We start from the raw sequence: 19010 nt of genomic DNA, 5'->3' as shown, positions 1-19010 counted from the left end.
CATTGTTTATTGTTTTAAAATTATCACAAGACAGCGGTAGTTTTGATGTAGATTTGACATTTTAATTAAGAATTATGCATAATGACAATCCCTTTCCCACCATGTCTTCTCTTCCATCCATAAATATGTACATATATCATCATATTGTCGAGCCATCAGTGTGATTTATCCGATAGTGTCCTTCCATGGCTTCGCCTTGCCACTAGCCGGCTTGTTCTTAGGTGATGCTGCACTGATGGGTGAGTTCTGCTGCAGGGGATTCTGGGTAAAAGTCTGCCTCAGTGGACCTGCAGAGAGAAATAAAGACATTTAAACACCTTTAGTTCCAGAGTGTCAAAGTCTGGACGTCCCAGACACATCCGGCCTTCAGGATGTGATGGTAGACTTTATAAAACAGTGTTGGCTTTTCTCTTCAAGTCGTCTACCGATTACGTCCTCGAATAATCAATCGTTTGGTCTACAAAGTATCAGTAAATAGTGAAAACGGCAAATGTCTCATTTTGTCTAAGCAACCGTCACAATTATATCAAGTTTACTCTCATTGAAGATTAAAAAAAGACAGTGTCGACATTTGATAAAATTAAATCAGAGGACGCTATTTTGGCTTTGAGAAGTAACTTAACTATAAGCAACTATTAGGAAAAAAAAACGTTTTACATAGTTTGATATTATTGGTCTCATAATCCCAGATAACTCTGCACTTCTATTATTGCAAACACCTGCTTTGGCAGCAAGGGGGCGCCACTCATCCAGGTTTAATTCCAGAAATCAAAGTACATGTTGTCCTTCTGTATGCTAAAGAAAAGAAATTCTACTGGTAAAAAACATGAAACAATGATGGCCTTTTGAATAAGCAGGACTCGTATTTGCTGTAGCTTCTAACCAAATAGGTTGTTTTTTTTTAATTCCAGAAACTCTGTATTAATGAGAAACCAACTGTCGCCTTAATGGCTGATTAAAGTGATACTGTCCATGAAATAAACAGTGTCACCGTGTCGCTGATGAAGTACTGGTGGGACTGACCCTTAGCAGCGAGGTCCAGGTGATTTTTGATTCTTCTTTCTCGCTCTTCCAGCTGTTGGGCCAGCTGAGCGTTTTTCCAGCCTGGAGACAAACAGTCCCAAAACAAAGACAGAAATAATTAAATCATTAACATCTCAAGGACTAGAAATCAATTCATCAAACGTCCTTCAGAGCTAATTCATCTAATTCCTGTGTAGACACCCACCCTTCTTCATGCTTTCTATCAAGCCGTCGTTTTGGGGCAGGTCGGAGGCCGGGTGTTTGATCCTCTCGGGGATCTTCAACTTGTTTCTGACCAAGGGGTGTCTGAGCAGGGCGACTTGACCCAAGGAGAAGACGTTGGACGTCAGCCAGTAGGTGAACACCGCCTGAGGGTTTGTTTGAGGAGAAAAGGAATTCACACACAGACAAAAATATCCTTTGTGGACCCACCGTGAGAAGGAACGGATATGCAGATGATGGTGAATTTAAGGTGCAGCGGCTGCATCCCTTCATCATGGATTGGTCAGATTAAACCACTAAAGGTAAAACGGTTGTGTGAGAATGACGGACTGACCGTGGGGAAGTTGATGGTGAGAGGGAGGATGATTAAGGGCATGATCCTGAACACAGTCTTCATGGCTCGCAGGTTTGGGTTGTCGATACCAGACTCTGCACCCAACTAAAAAACGACAGAGCAGATTAAGGAAGAGCGGGATTACATGAAACAGATTAAAACCTCCGTAACACATTCTACAGTTACTCTGGTTGGGTGAAAGCCGGCTAACCTCCAGGATGAAGAACATAGTCCCAGTGACGGCCAGAGGCAGGATATAAAAAGGATCGGCTGCCGTCAGGTCTGTGAACCAGAGCAGGCCTCCCGTCTGCAAGCTAGGGACCGGCAGATAGGCCATCTTCCTCAGCGCGATGAAGAAAGAGATGAAGACTGGTGCCTGGAGGGACAGACACACGAGAGCTGTGACACAAACTCAACAGTAATATATATCCGATCTTATATAATACAAGTTCATCCAACATTTTACACCTATGTTATAAATGATTGAAGGGTATTATATGTTGATCAGGGTGAGATGCAACTGGATACAAATTATTGGCAGCAATATTGCGATGAACATTTTCTAATTAGAAATCAGACCCTGAGGTGCATATCTAAGTTTAAGCCTAAAGCGTGGAGTTAATATCACGGTGTCAAAGCAACACGACACAATCCGGAAACCCATCTAAAGAAGAAATCTTACCTGCACCACAGGAATTAGGAAGCCACGCAGAGGATTTACATCATGCTTCTTCTGGAACAGGTTCAGTTCAGAGTAGGCTTTGGCAACTGGAACATGCAAACAAACAGCTCGTGACAAGTTGCTGCAGGAGTTTTTAAATAAGCACACACGCAAAGATCTAAATTGTGATGAGGAAAGACAAGAGAAACTTTACATTCAAATTTGTTTCCGCTCTGTTTGGCCTCGTTCATCCTGGTGGTGAGTTTGCTCATCTCGGGCATAACATTGTTCAGCTTGGCCGCCTCCCTCTGGCCCTTCACGATGACGGGAAACACAGCCATACGAGCCAACACCGTTCCTTTACGGCAGTGAGAGATGAAGAGAAACGGGTGGAAAAGGATCAGAAAGGATACGGCAACAGAATGTTGAAAGATTGGTTTATAGTGAGTGTTCCTTACCGACCACAATGGCGCCCCACCAGGGCAAACCAAGATCCACGTGCATGAACTCTAACAGGTTCTGGATCAGCCCCACTGGTGTGTAGCCGGCCAGTCCCAGCTCCGCTAAACTGGTTTCTGTGGCCGCAGCCTGGAAGACCTCCAGTGCCGTCGGTGCAGCATCTATCATCTGCTCAATGGCTGGCTGCGACAAAACCGCAGCGGGGTCAGCGGATAAAAGCTCAGGGGAGGAATTCAAGAGAGGGGGGGAGAGGTCCACCAATGGTGCTGCCATGGAAACGGGTTCACCCACGATCTGAAAATGGATTCCCATCAGTAAAGGTTAAAATGTCAATGTCAAACTAAAAAGGCCCTTGAAAGATGGTTCTACTTCAGATGAGGGCTCCACCTGTTCAGCGATGGGTTGTGTGATGACCGGGGTCGGGTCAGCAGGGGGAGAGAAGGGGGAGGACTCCAGGACCGGAGCTGCTCTGGTTCCATCCTCAGGCGGGATCTGGAAATGATCCATAGCAACAAGGTGATTCATTTAACCAACAGAAAAATTGCAAAAGCCGTACAAACTATAGAACTAACTAAGGGCCATGGTGCAATGAAGGAAAAACCTAACCATAGAAAAGGAAACTGCTTGAAAAATATCAAAAAATAAGACGCGTTTACGTGTAAGCAATTAGAAAATATTACTAAAGATGTGCATCTATCATATAGTCATATCCGCCACATTTCATAAAAAATATATTGTTTTCTTACCATCTCTAGCTCAGATAATTGACATGGATAAAAAAAAAATCGTATCAGACTTGTACTAAGGGTGACCCGAGTTTGATCCCAGAGAAAGTGCCGCTCACTTCTCACCGGCTGCTTTGACCATCAGAATGATGGTTAGACAGACGCCTTTGTTCCAACTGACCTGTGAGCTGTTGTGTCTGACCGCCACGGCGTTCACCCACAGGAACTTCCCATTGGGTCGGCGGCCCAGCAGAGTCCTGGTGGCGGGACAGCGGCACTCGGACGCTGTGTGCAGATGGGAGTTCTGGAGCAACCGCTGTTTGTCAGAGAGACGCAGTGTCAAGTGAGCCAGATATACGGATATGTACACAACGTATTAAATGTTGAGATCAATAACTACATCATTAGAATATTTACAATGTGACCTGTGTGACTCATAACCTCAGATAACCACAGAAAAAGTTCCTCTCTATTCCTCTCCTAAAGTTCTCAGGTGATTCTCCTGCATACGATACTGTCAAAACTAACTTACCACATTCATTGAGCATGAAACGGAACCTTAAGATAATCAGATACTCCTCATCAAGTATTGATGCAGATATTAATACACAATATTGAATTGCTTTAACTGGTATGCCTGCATAAAAACTGAAATAAGGAAATGAATTAATCTGAGAAGTAGAAATGTACCATTAAACAGACCTTTCTAACATAAACATCAGGAGAAAACCCCACGTGCAGCAGCTCTCGGATAAACATTCGCCTCTGGTGACAGCAGCTAGGTCTAGAACTAAGCAGGTTAGCAGGTTTAGCTTAAACCCGTAAGAAGAGCAAAGCTAATAGTGTTCTAGAGATTCTGGCTATAGTCCCATGCTGTTCCTGTTTAAAAACCCGCCGATGTAACAGTTGCACAAGAGCCGAGACGAGGCTGACGCTGTCAAAGTCACACAGAAGACACAGACTGAGCAGCGGGGATGCTAGCCGGCTAGCGAGTTAGCCTGTGAAAGTCGCAATTTGCGTCTTGGGTTCGGGAGCGGGGATAACAAGACACACGTGATACTGTGAAGAGAACGTACGTGTTTCCAAATGTCTGAAAGTGGATGGCTGCCTCGGCTCGGTTTTCCACTCGGTCTCAGGAAACATCCCGCTAGGCGACCCGGAGTCACCCCGCTCCTGATGGCGGCCATCTTTGAGAGAAATACCTTCCTACGGGAAGCGCGAAGGGTCAATTCTCCTTTTTCCATGCGCTTCGCTCCTGTTCTGTGAACACGTTTCTTTGTGTTTATTGGTATAATATGCAATGTTATTCTGGTCAACCGTTGTCCAAAATGCCTTCGTGAAACGCTAGATATTCGTTACCAGTATTGACAAATACGTTTACTTGTGTGCTGAACTACAATAAGTGTTGCAGATAAATCCTGTCGTCAGGTATGTAACTCGGTTATTAGAGTGTGTTGCAGGGTGTTGTTTTGGCAACAGAATGGGAAAACCAAACCAGCCTGTCCAAGTGTCATGTGAATTATTGCAAATATGCAACAGACTGAAGGTGAAACTCAAATGTCGAGAACTGCAGGCTATTGTTGTTGTTCTCATGAATACTTCCTTAAGGGCATTCTCAGATCTCTAGATCATCAGTCTCTGACAAAGAAGTATTTTCATCTATTTCCTGGTTCAAAGTGTTCTTTAAATGTGTACATGATGGACTTAGGTAAGGTTAAACATGAAGAAAGTTGATAGCAAATTTTACTTCAACGTCCATCCTAAAACATAATCACCTTTTCTGTTAAAGTAGAAGAAACTTCTTTTATGACAAAACAGGATAATCTTTTCTGCCATCATGACCTGACCTTTCACAAAAACAGTGTGTCTAATCATATATTTCATGAGCTCTTTTTATTTTTATTTTACATTTATTCTCTTAAAATCACCAGCAGAATCTAACAAATATCACAAATTATCAGAATAGTTTGGTTCAAAGTTACAAACATCAATCTAAAGCATCTATGATATGAATCAGCGGGCAGTGCAGTAATACAGTAATTGTGCACTAAGCAAACGGCCCACCCAATTAAAGGAAAGTAGCACAACAGTTAAATAAGTAAACCAAAGAAATATCCATACAAAACTTCCATTTGGACCCTAGACTGATCAAACACAGAATCTTCCAAATACTCTGCTGTACATGATGCACATAGGTGAGGTTAAACCAGAAGAACAACATGGAGAAAGTTGATAGAAAAACGAGGATGACAAATAATCCTGATGACTCACAGAGCAGGTGATCAATACCAGTTCCCCCCTAGACCGCAGAGAGCCTTCACATCTTCTACCGCAAACTAAAGACACACCTCTTCAGACTCTACCTCGACTAAAAGCCTAACAAATTGTAGCACTTAAATTGTACCTATAATAGCTCTTATCTATAGAAGGATGTCGATTGGCTTACTTAATGAAATTGCACTTTCTTGTTCTTCTGAGTTTGTATCCTTAGTTGAAATGCACTTATTGTAGATCGCTTTGGATAAAAGCGTCAGCTAAATGACATTTAATGTAATATTATCCAATGCAATATCCAACATATTTATATGATTCACAACTTTTTCTTAATATGTTATTATTGTTATTTTACTTCAATGTCCATCCTAAAATATAATCCCATTTTCTTTGTTAAAGTAGAAGCAAAAGGCCTAATTAAATAAAAGTAGCACTCAACAGTTCAATAAGAAAAGAAAATATCCATACAAAGACCATTTGACTTCTCACTCTAAAATGTAAATTCGATATATATTGCATTCAGTGAAATTGCTCAATAAAATTTCTCAACAACTTGACAGAGAGATTTAAAAATTAAAAGGTTAATAGCATAGCAAAAAACAACCATCAAAACTTTGATCTTTCAATCCACATATGTCATCTGTTTGTTCCTTGAATTTAAACATTTATGAGTCAATTTTCAAAACATTACATTAACCCATTTCCGACTGCTGCAATAGATCTTTGAGACTTTATTTTCTTGTATTGAAAAGGAAACAGAAACCAGCACCACCGATCATCAATACATTGAAACTTCTTAGTCTCACTCTGCCGTTTTTCGGCTTTTCCGCAAAAAGCAAAAACACCCACAAATATTTTTCTTTTTGTTTTTTCTGTTTTTCACCAGAAGGGAAGAGCGACGCCTCAAGAATCTTCTCTTCTCAGCTTTCTCTTTCACAGCATGTTTTTTCCCAACATGTTCTCTCTCATTCTTTCTCTTTTTTTATTTTGTCTTTGCGTTTCTGTGACGCTGTTAAAGCCAGACATTCAGTTTTAAATTGCAAAAAGCCTCTGGCAATGTGACCGTTGCATCTGTCTTTGGATCAGATTCGGTTTTAGCATTTCCTTCATCATGTTCTACCAAATTCTTAATGCTGCCTTGAGAGCTTCCTTCTACAGTTGTTATTTGTTTGTTCCTTGTAAAAGTGATCTCTTGAACACCATTCATGGTTTCATCCGCAATTATTTTTCCATGATTTGTTTTTGACTTCTTTGAATTATGTGTTCCTTCCACAGCATCCTCACTAAATCCAGTTCTCACTTCTGATGGTTGAGACTTTTCGACACGGCCATCTCCTCTGTTGTCCGCCACGCTGCTACTTCCTGTTCTCCTAAGAGAAGAGTCTGCTCCCTCAACATTGTCTCCTTTAGTTCTTTTTACTGCATTCTGTGATGTACAACGCTCTGAACTTCCATTCTGATCCTGTTATCGTCTGTCTGATGCTCTCTTCCTTTGTACATGCTCATCGACTCTTCTCTTTTGTTGCTGTTTATGCTGTTGATCTTTTGGCTTGTTTTGTTTACTCTTACCAGCTTGGTTGCATTGAATGCTATCATTGCTGAGGTCATATTTTGTCAATAGCTTTCCTCCCTCTGCCTTCCTTTCTTCTTCTTCTTCTGTTTTAATCCTCTCCACAATTTCCTGTTTAACAGGTTGGACGTCGTCTTGACTCACTGCATGTTTCCCTTCCTGATCTTCATACATGTTTTGTCTTTCATGAACAAATCTTTCATCGTCCCGAGGCTCTGCATACCCGTGTGGGTACTTTGTTTTAGCTATTCCTCTCGTCCCTTCACTTCCACACTTGTCTGTATTTACATCAATTACCATTTTTTCCTTGTTTTCCTGCATGTCGACACAAACCTGCTGAGGCTGCCTGTTGCTGACTCCCTGTATTTGGTTTGTGTTGTGCACGTCGCCCTGCAGAACCTCCTGTGGTCTCCTGTGTTTAACATCATCTTTTCTGATATTGCTATCACACGGATCATTGATATTTTCTCCAAGTGGAGTTTTTCCAACAGCAACTATGTCTTTAATTCCTGCTTCTTCATTTGTTTGTGTGGAACAAGCTGCTGGAGGTTCATTACCTGCCTTTGCTGCCCCCTCAACCTCCTGGCTTCTCTTTACAGCATCTTTACACTGGACATTGTGAGTATCATCGGCAGCAGGCGGGACGCCTCTAGCAGGAGACGTCTCTCTGATATTCTGAGTACAAGTATCAGCAGCTTCCACTGGAAAACAGATAGAAAAGAAATTAAGCCAAAGTACCAAGTAATGTCAACACTGCACATCAATAACAGAGTGAAAATGTCTGCATCTCACCTTTCTTCATCCTGTAGAAAAGCAGATAAGCGCTGGTGGATCTAGAGGGAGAAATGTGCAAAAGAGAGAAAAGGTCATTTTCAAATACAGGTTAACCTGCAGCAACATAATCAGTGGAGGTGATGTGTGGGTGCTTTAAAGATTGGGAATGGGACGGAAATTTATACATTCATAGTTAATGAAGAAATAATCACCAAAAAGGTTTGGTGGGAATGAAACTTACGTCTTAAAGTTATCCACCTGAAAGGGCTGGTAGTTCATCTTTAGATGGAAAATAATAAAGAGACATAACATGATGAATCATCACTGCACTACTGTCAACAGAATGTGTATTTGTCAACAACGCACCAAGTGATCAGTCTTACCAATGAGACCCTTGTATCATCAAAGTGGTACCATTTCTCATCGTCCTGCGGTCTGATTGTTGCAGTGTAATGTCCACCTCTCAGATCTCCAACATGATCCACAACCGCGTACAGTTCATACGTCTGATTCTGATCACCAGCAGAAGACATGACAGGTGTCATTGTCAGGAATGAAGAATAAATGTTTCACAATAAAATAGTAAATTATGCCTCACCTCTGGTATCTGAAGGGTGAAGGGAACTTTCACAGTTTGGTTGATTTTGACATACGTCATGTACTGGTAGTCAAACTCAAACCTCTTCAGCAGCAGCATCAAGACCTCTGGATGATGCTTTATTTCACATGTCTGAAAGATACGGATCCACAACACTTGTTACCATCATAAAACTGCTATGACCTAATAAACTGCTAATACTAAGAGCCCATGTATGCAAATCAGAAACACGCTTCCTCATTACTCACAATAGTCGCATCAGATTTCTCCTCACACTTGTCGCAGTACAGCTGGTCTTTTCCGCTGAAATGTGAAGCTCTGAAATACTTCTCAATGTCGTCCTCCTGATAAGAAGCAACCCGTGTTATTAGCATGTAAACTAGAGGAAGAATTCATGCACAAGACCAAATGAACGTAAAAGTTTCACGTAAAATTACACACTTAATAAATATAAATTCATCTACGCATTCACAAATATTTATTCTGATTAAGAAAATAATTTGACGTTTTTTATCATCAATGTAAAACCACATAACTTTGTAGTTGTCAGGTCTTGATGTTCCTTACCACGCTGTGGTCTCTGCTGTTGAAATCACCCAAAGCAAGAGGAAGATGCCAGAATGCCTCGGACCTGTCAGTCTCATTATGACACGTAGAACATTTGGTCTTTTGTGTCGACTCTCCGTGAAAGATCTGAAAGCACACAACTGGTAAACAAAGGATTTCTTCTCTTGAGGTACAGAATCCTTTTGATATTGATGATGTCGTCTTTACCTGTGATGCAGCTTCACTGGTCAGACGTAAAATCTTCTCAAAGTACTCAGCAGCATCACGTTGTTCGTACACTGAGGAGGAAGAGCAGAAATCAGTGTGAGTTTCTTCAACAAAATAAAGGTTCATGTTGCCAAGAAGACTTTGTGTCAATATTAAAATAATTAAAGGGGTCTGTGGGGATTAAATGAACAGCTGATATTATTTTCTGTCACTACTGTGCTTCATGTGAACTTCATGTCATCTGTTGTTCTGACATACTGTACCGTTATCGATGCCCAGCTTCTTCGTGATGTTGTAGGTGCAAGCTTCATGTTGTTGTAAGTCATGAAACAAGGATGTAAGTTGATCAATAAACTCATTCGCTGGGTTGTCACAGACGTGTCTGTATAAAATAAAGACACAGTGGGGTAAATACATCAGAGACTGCAGCTTCAATGTGTTTAAATGAATTACATGAAGGAAAGTTGGAGTTTGGAGAAAAACCTTTTCACAGCTTCTCTGAAGTCTTCGGTCATGAAAAGCACCTGCAGGACGCTGTTGAGGTAACATGTTGCCCCTTCGTTCTTCAAGCCGTGGTACTTTGTAGCTGCCGGGAGCAGATTGTTAACAGTGAAGCTAAATTGTTTAACTGTCTTCACTCCGTTATAGAGATCAGTTCATCTTACCTTGATAGGACGGCATTTTGTAGAAAAGATGTCGATGTCGATCCGCTGCTTCACCGTCAGCTACAAAGCAACTCGTAATTACTTACTGGCAATGAATCAATCACAACTCACGACTCAGAATCACTGTGAGCTCACATTTAGTTTACAAATTCTTTCAAGTCAAACCCGGTTGTTGTTCCGATGTTTTGTTCATTGACACCAACACACAGTCTCTCTGTCTCCTGTAAAACCCTCAGTGTACTTTCTCTTTTACTAGCAAATATATACAGCAATGGTGCATTCAGGGTTTGTCAGGAATTTTCTTATGTGGAGTCAGTTCCCATTACTGACAAGGAAGTTCAAGAGTATGAAACAAACTTATCTTAGCGCAAATAAATGTAAAAGGCAAGCTACTGTACAGTTTATCTATCTTAATTCTCAGATTTATCGGGCGATGTTAACGCAGCATTTTCAGCTGTCTGGTGCTTCTTGGCATTTTGGATCATCTACTTTATCCATAAAAATCTGCATATCACATAATACCTGACGGAGTGTAGTGAATTGTCATTTTTGTCAAACGATGAGAAGCAAGTTGGTCTGCGTCTTTCTGCTGCTCCGCGCAGAGAGAATGAGACTCCAGGGCGGTGACCACAAACCTTAAGATGATACTTTCACTTTTGTCTCAACGTTGCAAAAGAAATACTGTGAGGGGTCAGGACTTCGACTCAGGTGCAGAGCAATAAGGCACAGAAGGTTCTTTGCAGGTTTGGAATCTATTACTAGAAAAATAAACTAATGCAAGACAAAAGGGTGCACAGGCAAAGGCGGAATCCACACGCTCTTGAAGAAACAAAAAAAGGAAGAGAGGCTGGCAACGAAGTAAAAACGTAAAAACAAGTTTACCAAAAACAGCACTGGGGACTTCTAAGTACAAACATACACCTCTAGGAAACACAAAAGATAACCTGACACAGACAAGTGGGGAACTGAGGCTTAAATACAGGTGGAGGTGATTGCAAACTAAACTCAGCTGTGGGGAGAAACAAAGGGTGAGAAACTAGATACAGGAAGTGCCGTGGTTACAAAAACAAAAACAGGAAGTTAATCTTCACAGTCTCTTCGAGTCGTCACAAATACGATACAACACACAAGTAGAAACAGAGTAGGTGACACTGTCAGAGATGAAGCATTACTAATGATTACAGTTGTTAAAATATCAATTATTATCATCACTTATTCTTCAGTTTTATCTGGTCAGGTGTTTTTGTGGTTCAGCAGAGTACTGTGAATTTAAAACAGTGAGTATCCCGGTGTTGACTCCATCTCTGACTGAATTACTGAATTCAACACTGACCACTGACTTTACATTCTTTTTACTGAATCTGATGCAGATAGCAGAAAAAATCCCACTACAGAAACGTTTAAGAAAGTTGATGCCACAGTAAAAATTGCAGTGAGGCCATCACATGATTTTAAGTTTTCCGCTTCAGTGTCTTTTAGGATTAAACAAAAGTAAACATTTTAAGTTGCCGGTGGGCAGACTTTGTTTTAGTTGGCCAGAGCTACGCTATCTACTTTGTTTCTTTGTGCTAAACATGAATTTCCCAATTTCCCATCACTGTGTCTCACATCCTTTCCATCAGTGTCCCGGGTGTAACACGTGTGTGGAGCGAGAGGACCCGAGTAACCTCGGCGTTCAGTGCACACTCTGCACAGCGGACAAGGGGAAACGTTACGACTTCTGCTGGCAGTGTCTGAAGACATGGAAGGGTCCAGCGCCTCGCTCCGACCGCTGCAACAACGACGGCTGCATCAACAACGACATCGAGCTCCTCAAGAACTGCAGGACCACCGACCTCCCTCAGGTGCAGGGGGTTGATGCGTGTCCTTCTATCCGGGCCTGTCGCACCTGCGGCCAGAAGGTGGAGCACGACAAAACGGGCTGCAAGAACATCATCTGTCCTCGCTGCCAAGTCGAGTTCTGCTTCGTGTGCCTGAAGCTCACCCCCGAGTGCCTGAAGACGAGCTCCTACTTCATCCCCTGCAGTGATGGTGTAGCTCCCAGACAGACCTCCATACCTGTGTGGCACAGAAACTAAGACCTCGTGCGCTCATAGTCACTGCTCATAATGTAGCTCACAGCATGATGTTATTTCCTGGCTGGATTTTATTCTAAGATTCTATTTCCAACTGAAGTCTAGAAATAGTTGATTTGTTAGATAATAGTGTGAGCATTAAACATATCTATTGTATTCCGTTGTAAAAGGCACAATTGTAATGCTTCCACTGAAAGTTAATGCCTGTTCATAGTTAATTATTGACAACTGCATCACTTAATAAAGTTTACCCTTTACAATACAGAGTGTCTATTCAATGTGGATGCATGTGAATACATTTACTCTGTTGTACAAAATTTAGCTGAGTAGCTGAATAATAACTTGATCATCATCGCTCTACTACATCCACAACATATTTCTTTTTCCATTTCACAAACACAATTTGCTCCAACATTAATACTTTGGGTATTAATAAAAGCAAAAAAGTTTTATGGCAAGAAATCTGAGCATGAAACCTTAATAAAAGAATACAAGCACTTTACTCAGAAAATAAGGCTGAATGGTAAAGAGGAAACGTTTGTGATGAAGAAGTCGTGTTTTAGGGATAAGGAGCCCAATTTGAACACTGTTTGTTATCCATATCTACATTACAGTAACTCATAATGCAACACATGTCTTAACAATTGAAACGTTTAAACAGAAATGCTCAATTTCTGCACACAGCAACTGCTGCATTATTTTCATAAATAAGCAATTCCCAAGTGTTCATCTGTATTTATTCTTCACCTCCATGGCTCTATTTTGATTTTGTCCTTATCTGCAGCCGTTCTTCTCGCTCTGGGACCCAGTGTTATTTCTATCCCAGTTTACCAGTTTGTGTGATGGCGAGTTCGCTTTGGACTGATTGATTTTAAGCACAGGTTTGGTGATAGCGACACACAACTTGTTCGACTTCAACATTGCCGACGCTTGTGGCCTGTCGGGAATGGAAGGAAAAGCTGAGCAGGTGGAGGAAACGTGAAGTGACTTCATGTCGTGGCTCTTCTTCAATAAATCACCATTCAAATCGTAGCTTTCATCCTGCAGAATAGATCAGGTACGACTGTCTGTCTTCTCTCCGTCTCGTTGTGTCTTCCTTTAGCTTCCACATCTTCATGTCTTCAGTGAGGCTGCTTGAGGCCTTTATCAGGTTTTTTAGTTGGTCTCTTGACTTTGAATGTAAAAAGGAGGTAAATAATATTAATAACTTTATTTATATAGAAACCTTCGTACAGAAAAACACAATCTTTCTCTCCTTTGCCTTAAGAACAGACTTCTGAGTTAGACATGAATAGAAAAGCAGTTCAAAGGAACAATTAAAGGAAGTAAACGTACCCTTCCTGTACATGAGAAGGTAAGCTGTAGGAGACCTCAGAAAGGTATTTCTAGTCCCAAACAGTGGTGGCATGACCTGTAGAATTGAAAACAACCACCGTGTAAATGTCAAACTTTGTCTTGTTGAACTGTGTGAAGAATTGTGAAACTGAGAAAAATGAGCCTCCTCACGCTGTTCACTCTGTCGTCATTGAAGTGGTACCACGTGTGCGTTTCAAAAGACTTGATATGAGCAGTGTAGTGACCTCCTGTCAGACTACCAAAGTGGTTAACTAAAGCGTAGAGGTCATATTTACAATGCTGAAGAGACGAAAATGAAAAAATATTTCAGAAGTCAAATATGTAAAACAATTTGCTGTTGAAAATGTTTTTAAAACAAACCTGTGTGTGTAAAGTCTGGGGAACTTCCACGTTGAGGTGAAGCTTCACGTAACACCTGAGCTTGTAGTCAAATTGGAATCTCTTCAGCAGAAGGGTCAAAATCTCTGGACTTTGTGTCATTTTACATCTCTAGACCACATAATAAAAACACAAAGAACAAAAAAAAACACTTCACACTTCAGTAGAACTAAAGAGTCAAGAATAAACCTACTGAAGTGAGATGAATGGAGACGTATTCAACTTTACTTAAACTTTAAGTTCATATATTTATTGGGATCTACAAACAGTATATATATATATATATATATATATATATATACACATACAGGCCTATGATAAATTACGAAAATGTTTCCATGCAAATTAAAAACGGGAAAACTTGAACTCAAAGAATACTCACAAATCTTGCACTTTGCTTTTCCTTGCACCGGTCGCAGTACACTTTGTTCTCCCTGCAGACCCTTTCTCCTTTGAAGAATCCCTCCAGCCCATTTTCCTGTAAACATTGTATGTTTTTTCATCCTGCCTGCATTTTCTTTTGTGCATTTCTGAAAAATAGATAACTGTTATTCTCATTAAAAGAACAATTCTGTACCACACTGCAGGTTTGATGGGGCAAGTCTTCCACCGTCAGTGGGAGAAGCCAAAAAAAGCCCCTGGAGTCGTTTGTCTCTTTGCACTTCAGGCATGTGGCGCTGTGAGTCAGCTCTCCCCTGAATATCTAGACACAAAAGGTTCAGCACTGGTTCAATGAGTGCTGAGTAGTCAGGTAGTTATGGGGACCATCGAAGGAATATGCCACTCAAATGTGATCATTATCAAATAATTTCCTCCTGTAGACTATAACACTTGAATCACTCCTGTAGTACAATCCACATCTTTAGTTCTCTATAGCTGTGTATATTTATTCACATATGTGCAAAAGTATTGGTAGTTTTACTTTACTTCAATACATTTCAGAGGTAAACGTTTTACTGCACAAGTTCCTCTGACAGCTATACCCTGTAAAATAATCACAGTTTTTCACTGATCAAAATACCGGTCTTAATGTAAAAATAATGACAAACCACCCAATATTATATCAAATATATCATTAGATATAAAAATGCTATTCTTTTCTTTCTTTACCTTGGATGCCTCTGGACTGGTCAAACACAGAATCTTCTCCAAGTACTCTGCTGCATCCCGTTGCTTGTATTCTTCAAGTAGGAGGGAGGACAAACTGATCATTAGTAGCATATATTCAGCCTCTGTGAGTCTGCAGGATTTTCACACACATCCAAACTTACCGTTTATGATGCCCAGTTCTTTTGTGAGGTTATTTGTTTTCGCTAAATGCTTCTGTAAATGAGCAAATATTATTCTCAGCTGTCGGTCAATGGTTGTTGAATCTTCACTGCGGGATCTGTGGCACAGGGAGAAGTATACATCACATTATTGGAACGAGTGAAGGTTATCCCAAAGTCATTTTTTTACGTATTTGTCTAACATACACTTCCGTAAATATGGATTATGGACCATCAGCACATTAGTTTCTCAAAGTGTCAAACAACTCTGTTAACTTAATATAAAGATCTATAGATAGAAAAACAACCCAAGCTGAGGTTACCAACCGGTTCACAGCCTCCCGGAAGTCTTCGGTCATGAACAGCACCTGAAGAATGCTGTTCAAATAGCACGTCAGACCCGGATTTATCAGGCCATGATAATCTAAAGACACAACAACTATATTATCATAAAGTCATTAAGACACATTGTTTTCATGTAACACCACTTACCTGAGATGGGGCAGTTGTCTAGTTTCTCTTTGAACCTTTCAACAAGGTAGTGATTCATAATGACGTCTTTTGAATGTTTTAAGATAACTGATGTTTTTTATTCCTGGTGTAAATGAGTCCACCTGCTGAAGCACATGAGATACAGCAGAAGTTAAGAGACAGCAAGCAGACACTATTGACCTTATTTATTTTCACATTACAAGACAGCAATGCAGTCACAACAACAACAAAAACCCTTTAAAAAGTGAAAACAGACAGAGAATAATATGGCAATGCTGGTGTCAACAAGTTGGGTGGGGAAAAAGGCAGGACTCAAACGCAGAGTTTTTCGGGAAACAAAAAAGGATTTTAATAGTCAAAAACTCAAAACTCCAAAAAGGAAAAAACGTGAACAGGGAATAGGAGACAGGAACAAGGACAAAGACACAGACCTGGGCTTCTGACATTCAACAATGACGCGACAAGGGACAAGAGACACACATGACTTGGGAAGGTGCAGGCGATTGGACACAGGTGGAAACACCACTGGGTTATACTTCCACTTCAGTAAAAAAAAAAACACGCACTACACAATAAAGAAGCGGAATAATGTATAATCATTCAGAACAAACGTAACCGATGAACGCAGCTGGTGCGTTTGGGTGTCATGGAAACCGACGTAGCTCCGAACAGAAGTCAAAGAAGTGCGCAAAGACAAAGCTCGACTCACCTGAAAGCGTAAAACTCTCGAGGTCCCATCGCACGCGGTGGATATTTGCTTAAAGTAAGTCGTAAAACGGGAAGGAGAGACACGAGGATCCGCAGCGCGCAGTCCTCCCCCTCGCATCTTCTTTCACTTTCGATTTCGAAATGAGCACCACCCTGAAGTTTGAACAGAGGAATGATTGGGATCCAATGTGTGACGATGACGGTCCTATAGCGCTGATGTCCTGCGGCCACATCACCTCTCCTGACTTTCTAAAAGAGTGGTGTCGCAGAAAGCTGGACGAGGTATCTCATGTTTTTCCAACACAATATTCCTAAATAATTTTTTTAAAACTCCAATTAAAGCAATGTGATCAAACTAACCATCGGCACGTTAGTAGCAGGTACCAGGATTGGTATCAAGAAGGCACAACTGGCACACGGCTTTTTCACGTCCCGTCACTGCGGGGTCGCTCAGCAGAATGAGGAAACGTCCCTCGCAACATTGCAGCCGTAAAATATTTTACCGCCGTAAAGCTAAATAGCGCTAAACCGCCCCCTGCTGGCTACAGGGGGAATGTACATTATATACAAACTTAAGGCATTTCAGTTCCTTATGCAAGTTCGTAAAAAATATACTGTGATGACAACAGCATAATACTATGTTTTAAAAGAAACTGCACAGAAAATGTTTACGGTTTCTTCAATTGAGCACAAAGTGGTACACAGTACATAGGAAAAATTGAACAGTCTTTAGACTTTTAAGGTACGATGTTAATCTTACCCTTCAGAGGAGCAGCTCTGAAGACATCGGCTCTGGATGAAGACAAACAAAAGGTGTCCTGAGTGCACGAAGAGCTTGATGGTGAGGTCGACGAGGTGAATCAGCTCCAAAAGGCCTTTTTCACAGAGGACACTTTAACACGTCACATTAGAAAAAATATCAGGTATAAATGATTAAATAAGTGACGGCATTTCTTTCACACACTCACACACTGTGTGCGTCATGTATATTTTTGTTTATTGATGTCAGTTATTTTTGTAGCTGTGTGAGCTTTTAGGCAAAACAAAAATATTGTGCATCCCCCTGTACAGGTCAACCCCCGAATAACGTTTGATGACTGATCACAAGTTGTTAGAGTGGGAAAGTGGTTAAATGGGACCTACCGTCATAACAAATTGAAACGTTTTCACATATACAATTATTTTTAAAGTTAGGCTAAAAACTAAAGCCCTTGTACAATCTGCAGAATGACACATTTGCAATGTTTCTTGATTATGGAATGTCATCAAGTCTATCAACATGGCATAAACTCATAATAAACATTATAGCAACTCATAATTTAACACATGACATATCAATTTAAATGTTCATAAGGTAATAATCCGCGGATAACACATGTGGGCAAGTATATTGTGCACGCGCCATTATGTGTGCAGGTTTTGACAATAATTAGATATCATATTAAATTATCCACTTTTTCTTGACATCAGACACTGGACACTGTATAAAGGAGATTTGGTTTCTGTCCACACCTGAATCACAGCAGTGTCACTTGTAACTGTTAAAAATGCAGCGCTGGTGGTTTTTTTTAATCCAGAGTAGACTTTGAAAAAAGAGCAAGCGATTCCATACTCTGGTTTTTGCCGCCCTTGTCACCCATTCCACCACAGTGACATAGGAAAGATCCTCCCCCCCTAAGCCTGTCCATCACGTGGATGACGGACATGTGCTGGATTCCAACGTGAGACAGCAGCTGGTGGTCTTCATCCAGCTGCAGTCTCACGAAGATCAGCCGCCGAGTCTGTACCAAACAGCGACACACACACACCTACACACGCACACACACACACACACACACACACACACACACACACACACACACACACACACACACACACACACACACACACACACACACACACACACACACAGGTTTAGGTAAACTTCATTCTTGACTTTATAACTATCCACTAGGAATCTGTTTCTTCCCCATCACAAAACCGTTAATATTGCAGGTCTCAATCTCTGATTCCAGTATTACAACAGAAACCTCAAAAACGTTTCTACCAGAACATTATCAAATCCTCAGCGTGAACAATAAGGACTAAAATATTGTACTTAATTACAACATTGAGGTATTTATAGCGTTGATGGTGCTACTTTATGCTTATCTGTAGTGTATTTGTATTAGTTAAATCAACTTACAATACCAGTCTGAGCTTATGTAAAACATTGCAATTCTGCTTGTGCAAAATAATACATTTACTTTTCATACAGGTATTTAAAGTCAGCTTTCAATCCTTTAAGTCCAGTACAATGTTTAATACTATCAAGTTTTTGCTTTCTTGGATGAAATAAAAATGGAAGCGTGTCAGGTGGCGAAAAGTTCAATTACCAGGATTCAAGTGAAGTCTCTCTGCGATCTTTTCCGTCATCTGCAGCACCGTCATTTTCTTAAACTGCTCCTTCGTGTTGCACAGGTCGACCTCCATCCTCTTCCCGCTCATCCTGTCCACAACCACCTTGTAGATTGTTCCCATTTCTGTGCGGTTTCACTTTTGTCTTAACAGCGCAGAAAAATACCATGCAACACACAAGTAGAAGACTTGTAAAAACAACTGCATTGTATGTGCCAGAGATGAAGGATTACTCAATAAAGTCATAGAAACATTGA

General features: G+C 40.8%; 5 protein-coding genes across 12 annotated transcripts; 1 reads left to right on the top strand and 4 right to left on the bottom strand.

The window, feature by feature from the left end:
* Positions 1–40: 40 nt before the first annotated feature.
* Positions 41–4655, bottom strand: oxa1l (OXA1L mitochondrial inner membrane protein). The gene is made up of 11 exons (XM_040179959.2): positions 4501–4655; positions 3606–3740; positions 3087–3191; positions 2699–2993; positions 2455–2598; positions 2262–2347; positions 1791–1955; positions 1580–1684; positions 1229–1391; positions 1024–1104; positions 41–287 (listed from the first exon to the last, which is right to left on the bottom strand). Exons 1-11 carry the CDS (start codon positions 4609–4611, stop codon positions 166–168), a joined length of 1512 nt encoding a protein of 503 aa, XP_040035893.2. The 5' UTR covers positions 4612–4655; the 3' UTR covers positions 41–165.
* A 643-nt stretch (positions 4656–5298) lies between these two features.
* LOC120821438 (ubiquitin carboxyl-terminal hydrolase 50-like) lies at positions 5299–11135 on the bottom strand. Of its 3 annotated transcripts, none has more exons than XM_078105634.1 (12): positions 10602–11135; positions 10080–10139; positions 9898–10000; positions 9678–9796; positions 9415–9485; positions 9208–9333; positions 8889–8984; positions 8641–8772; positions 8426–8554; positions 8284–8321; positions 8061–8101; positions 5299–7969 (listed from the first exon to the last, which is right to left on the bottom strand). In XM_078105634.1, the coding sequence occupies exons 1-12, from the start codon at positions 10624–10626 to the stop codon at positions 7164–7166; spliced, it is 1746 nt and encodes a 581-aa protein (XP_077961760.1). In that variant the 5' UTR covers positions 10627–11135; the 3' UTR covers positions 5299–7163. The 3 variants fall into 3 exon arrangements, with proteins under 3 accessions (XP_077961760.1, XP_077961761.1, XP_077961759.1); XM_078105635.1 differs by having other exon boundaries at positions 10715–11109; XM_078105633.1 differs by lacking the exon at positions 10602–11135 and adding an exon at positions 10215–10339.
* Positions 10639–12416, top strand: LOC120821445 (uncharacterized). Its single transcript, XM_078107446.1, has 3 exons — positions 10639–10649; positions 11317–11356; positions 11702–12416. The coding sequence occupies exons 1-3, from the start codon at positions 10639–10641 to the stop codon at positions 12155–12157; spliced, it is 507 nt and encodes a 168-aa protein (XP_077963572.1). The 3' UTR covers positions 12158–12416.
* A 219-nt stretch (positions 12417–12635) lies between these two features.
* On the bottom strand, positions 12636–16847 carry LOC120821441 (ubiquitin carboxyl-terminal hydrolase 50). 6 transcript variants are annotated; one of them, XM_078105639.1, is made up of 12 exons: positions 16717–16847; positions 16358–16509; positions 15649–15770; positions 15484–15580; positions 15160–15275; positions 14999–15069; positions 14466–14591; positions 14271–14366; positions 13871–13999; positions 13661–13789; positions 13490–13565; positions 12636–13325 (listed from the first exon to the last, which is right to left on the bottom strand). In XM_078105639.1, exons 3-12 carry the CDS (start codon positions 15704–15706, stop codon positions 13276–13278), a joined length of 948 nt encoding a protein of 315 aa, XP_077961765.1. In that variant the 5' UTR covers positions 15707–15770; positions 16358–16509; positions 16717–16847; the 3' UTR covers positions 12636–13275. The 6 variants fall into 6 exon arrangements, with proteins under 6 accessions (XP_077961765.1, XP_077961767.1, XP_077961766.1 ...); XM_078105641.1 differs by having other exon boundaries at positions 12636–13326; positions 15649–15773; positions 16717–16824; XM_078105640.1 differs by lacking the exon at positions 16717–16847 and having other exon boundaries at positions 15160–15266; positions 15649–15773; positions 16358–16498.
* A 942-nt stretch (positions 16848–17789) lies between these two features.
* LOC144410432 (uncharacterized) lies at positions 17790–19006 on the bottom strand. The gene is made up of 2 exons (XM_078107445.1): positions 18727–19006; positions 17790–18164 (listed from the first exon to the last, which is right to left on the bottom strand). Exons 1-2 carry the CDS (start codon positions 18874–18876, stop codon positions 17925–17927), a joined length of 390 nt encoding a protein of 129 aa, XP_077963571.1. The 5' UTR covers positions 18877–19006; the 3' UTR covers positions 17790–17924.
* Positions 19007–19010: the final 4 nt, after the last annotated feature.

The sequence above is a fragment of the Gasterosteus aculeatus genome, chromosome 7 (genome assembly GCF_964276395.1).
Source record: "Gasterosteus aculeatus chromosome 7, fGasAcu3.hap1.1, whole genome shotgun sequence".
In the NCBI taxonomy this organism is placed as follows: domain Eukaryota; kingdom Metazoa; phylum Chordata; class Actinopteri; order Perciformes; family Gasterosteidae; genus Gasterosteus; species Gasterosteus aculeatus.
This window is presented reverse-complemented; position numbering and strand designations above follow the sequence as displayed.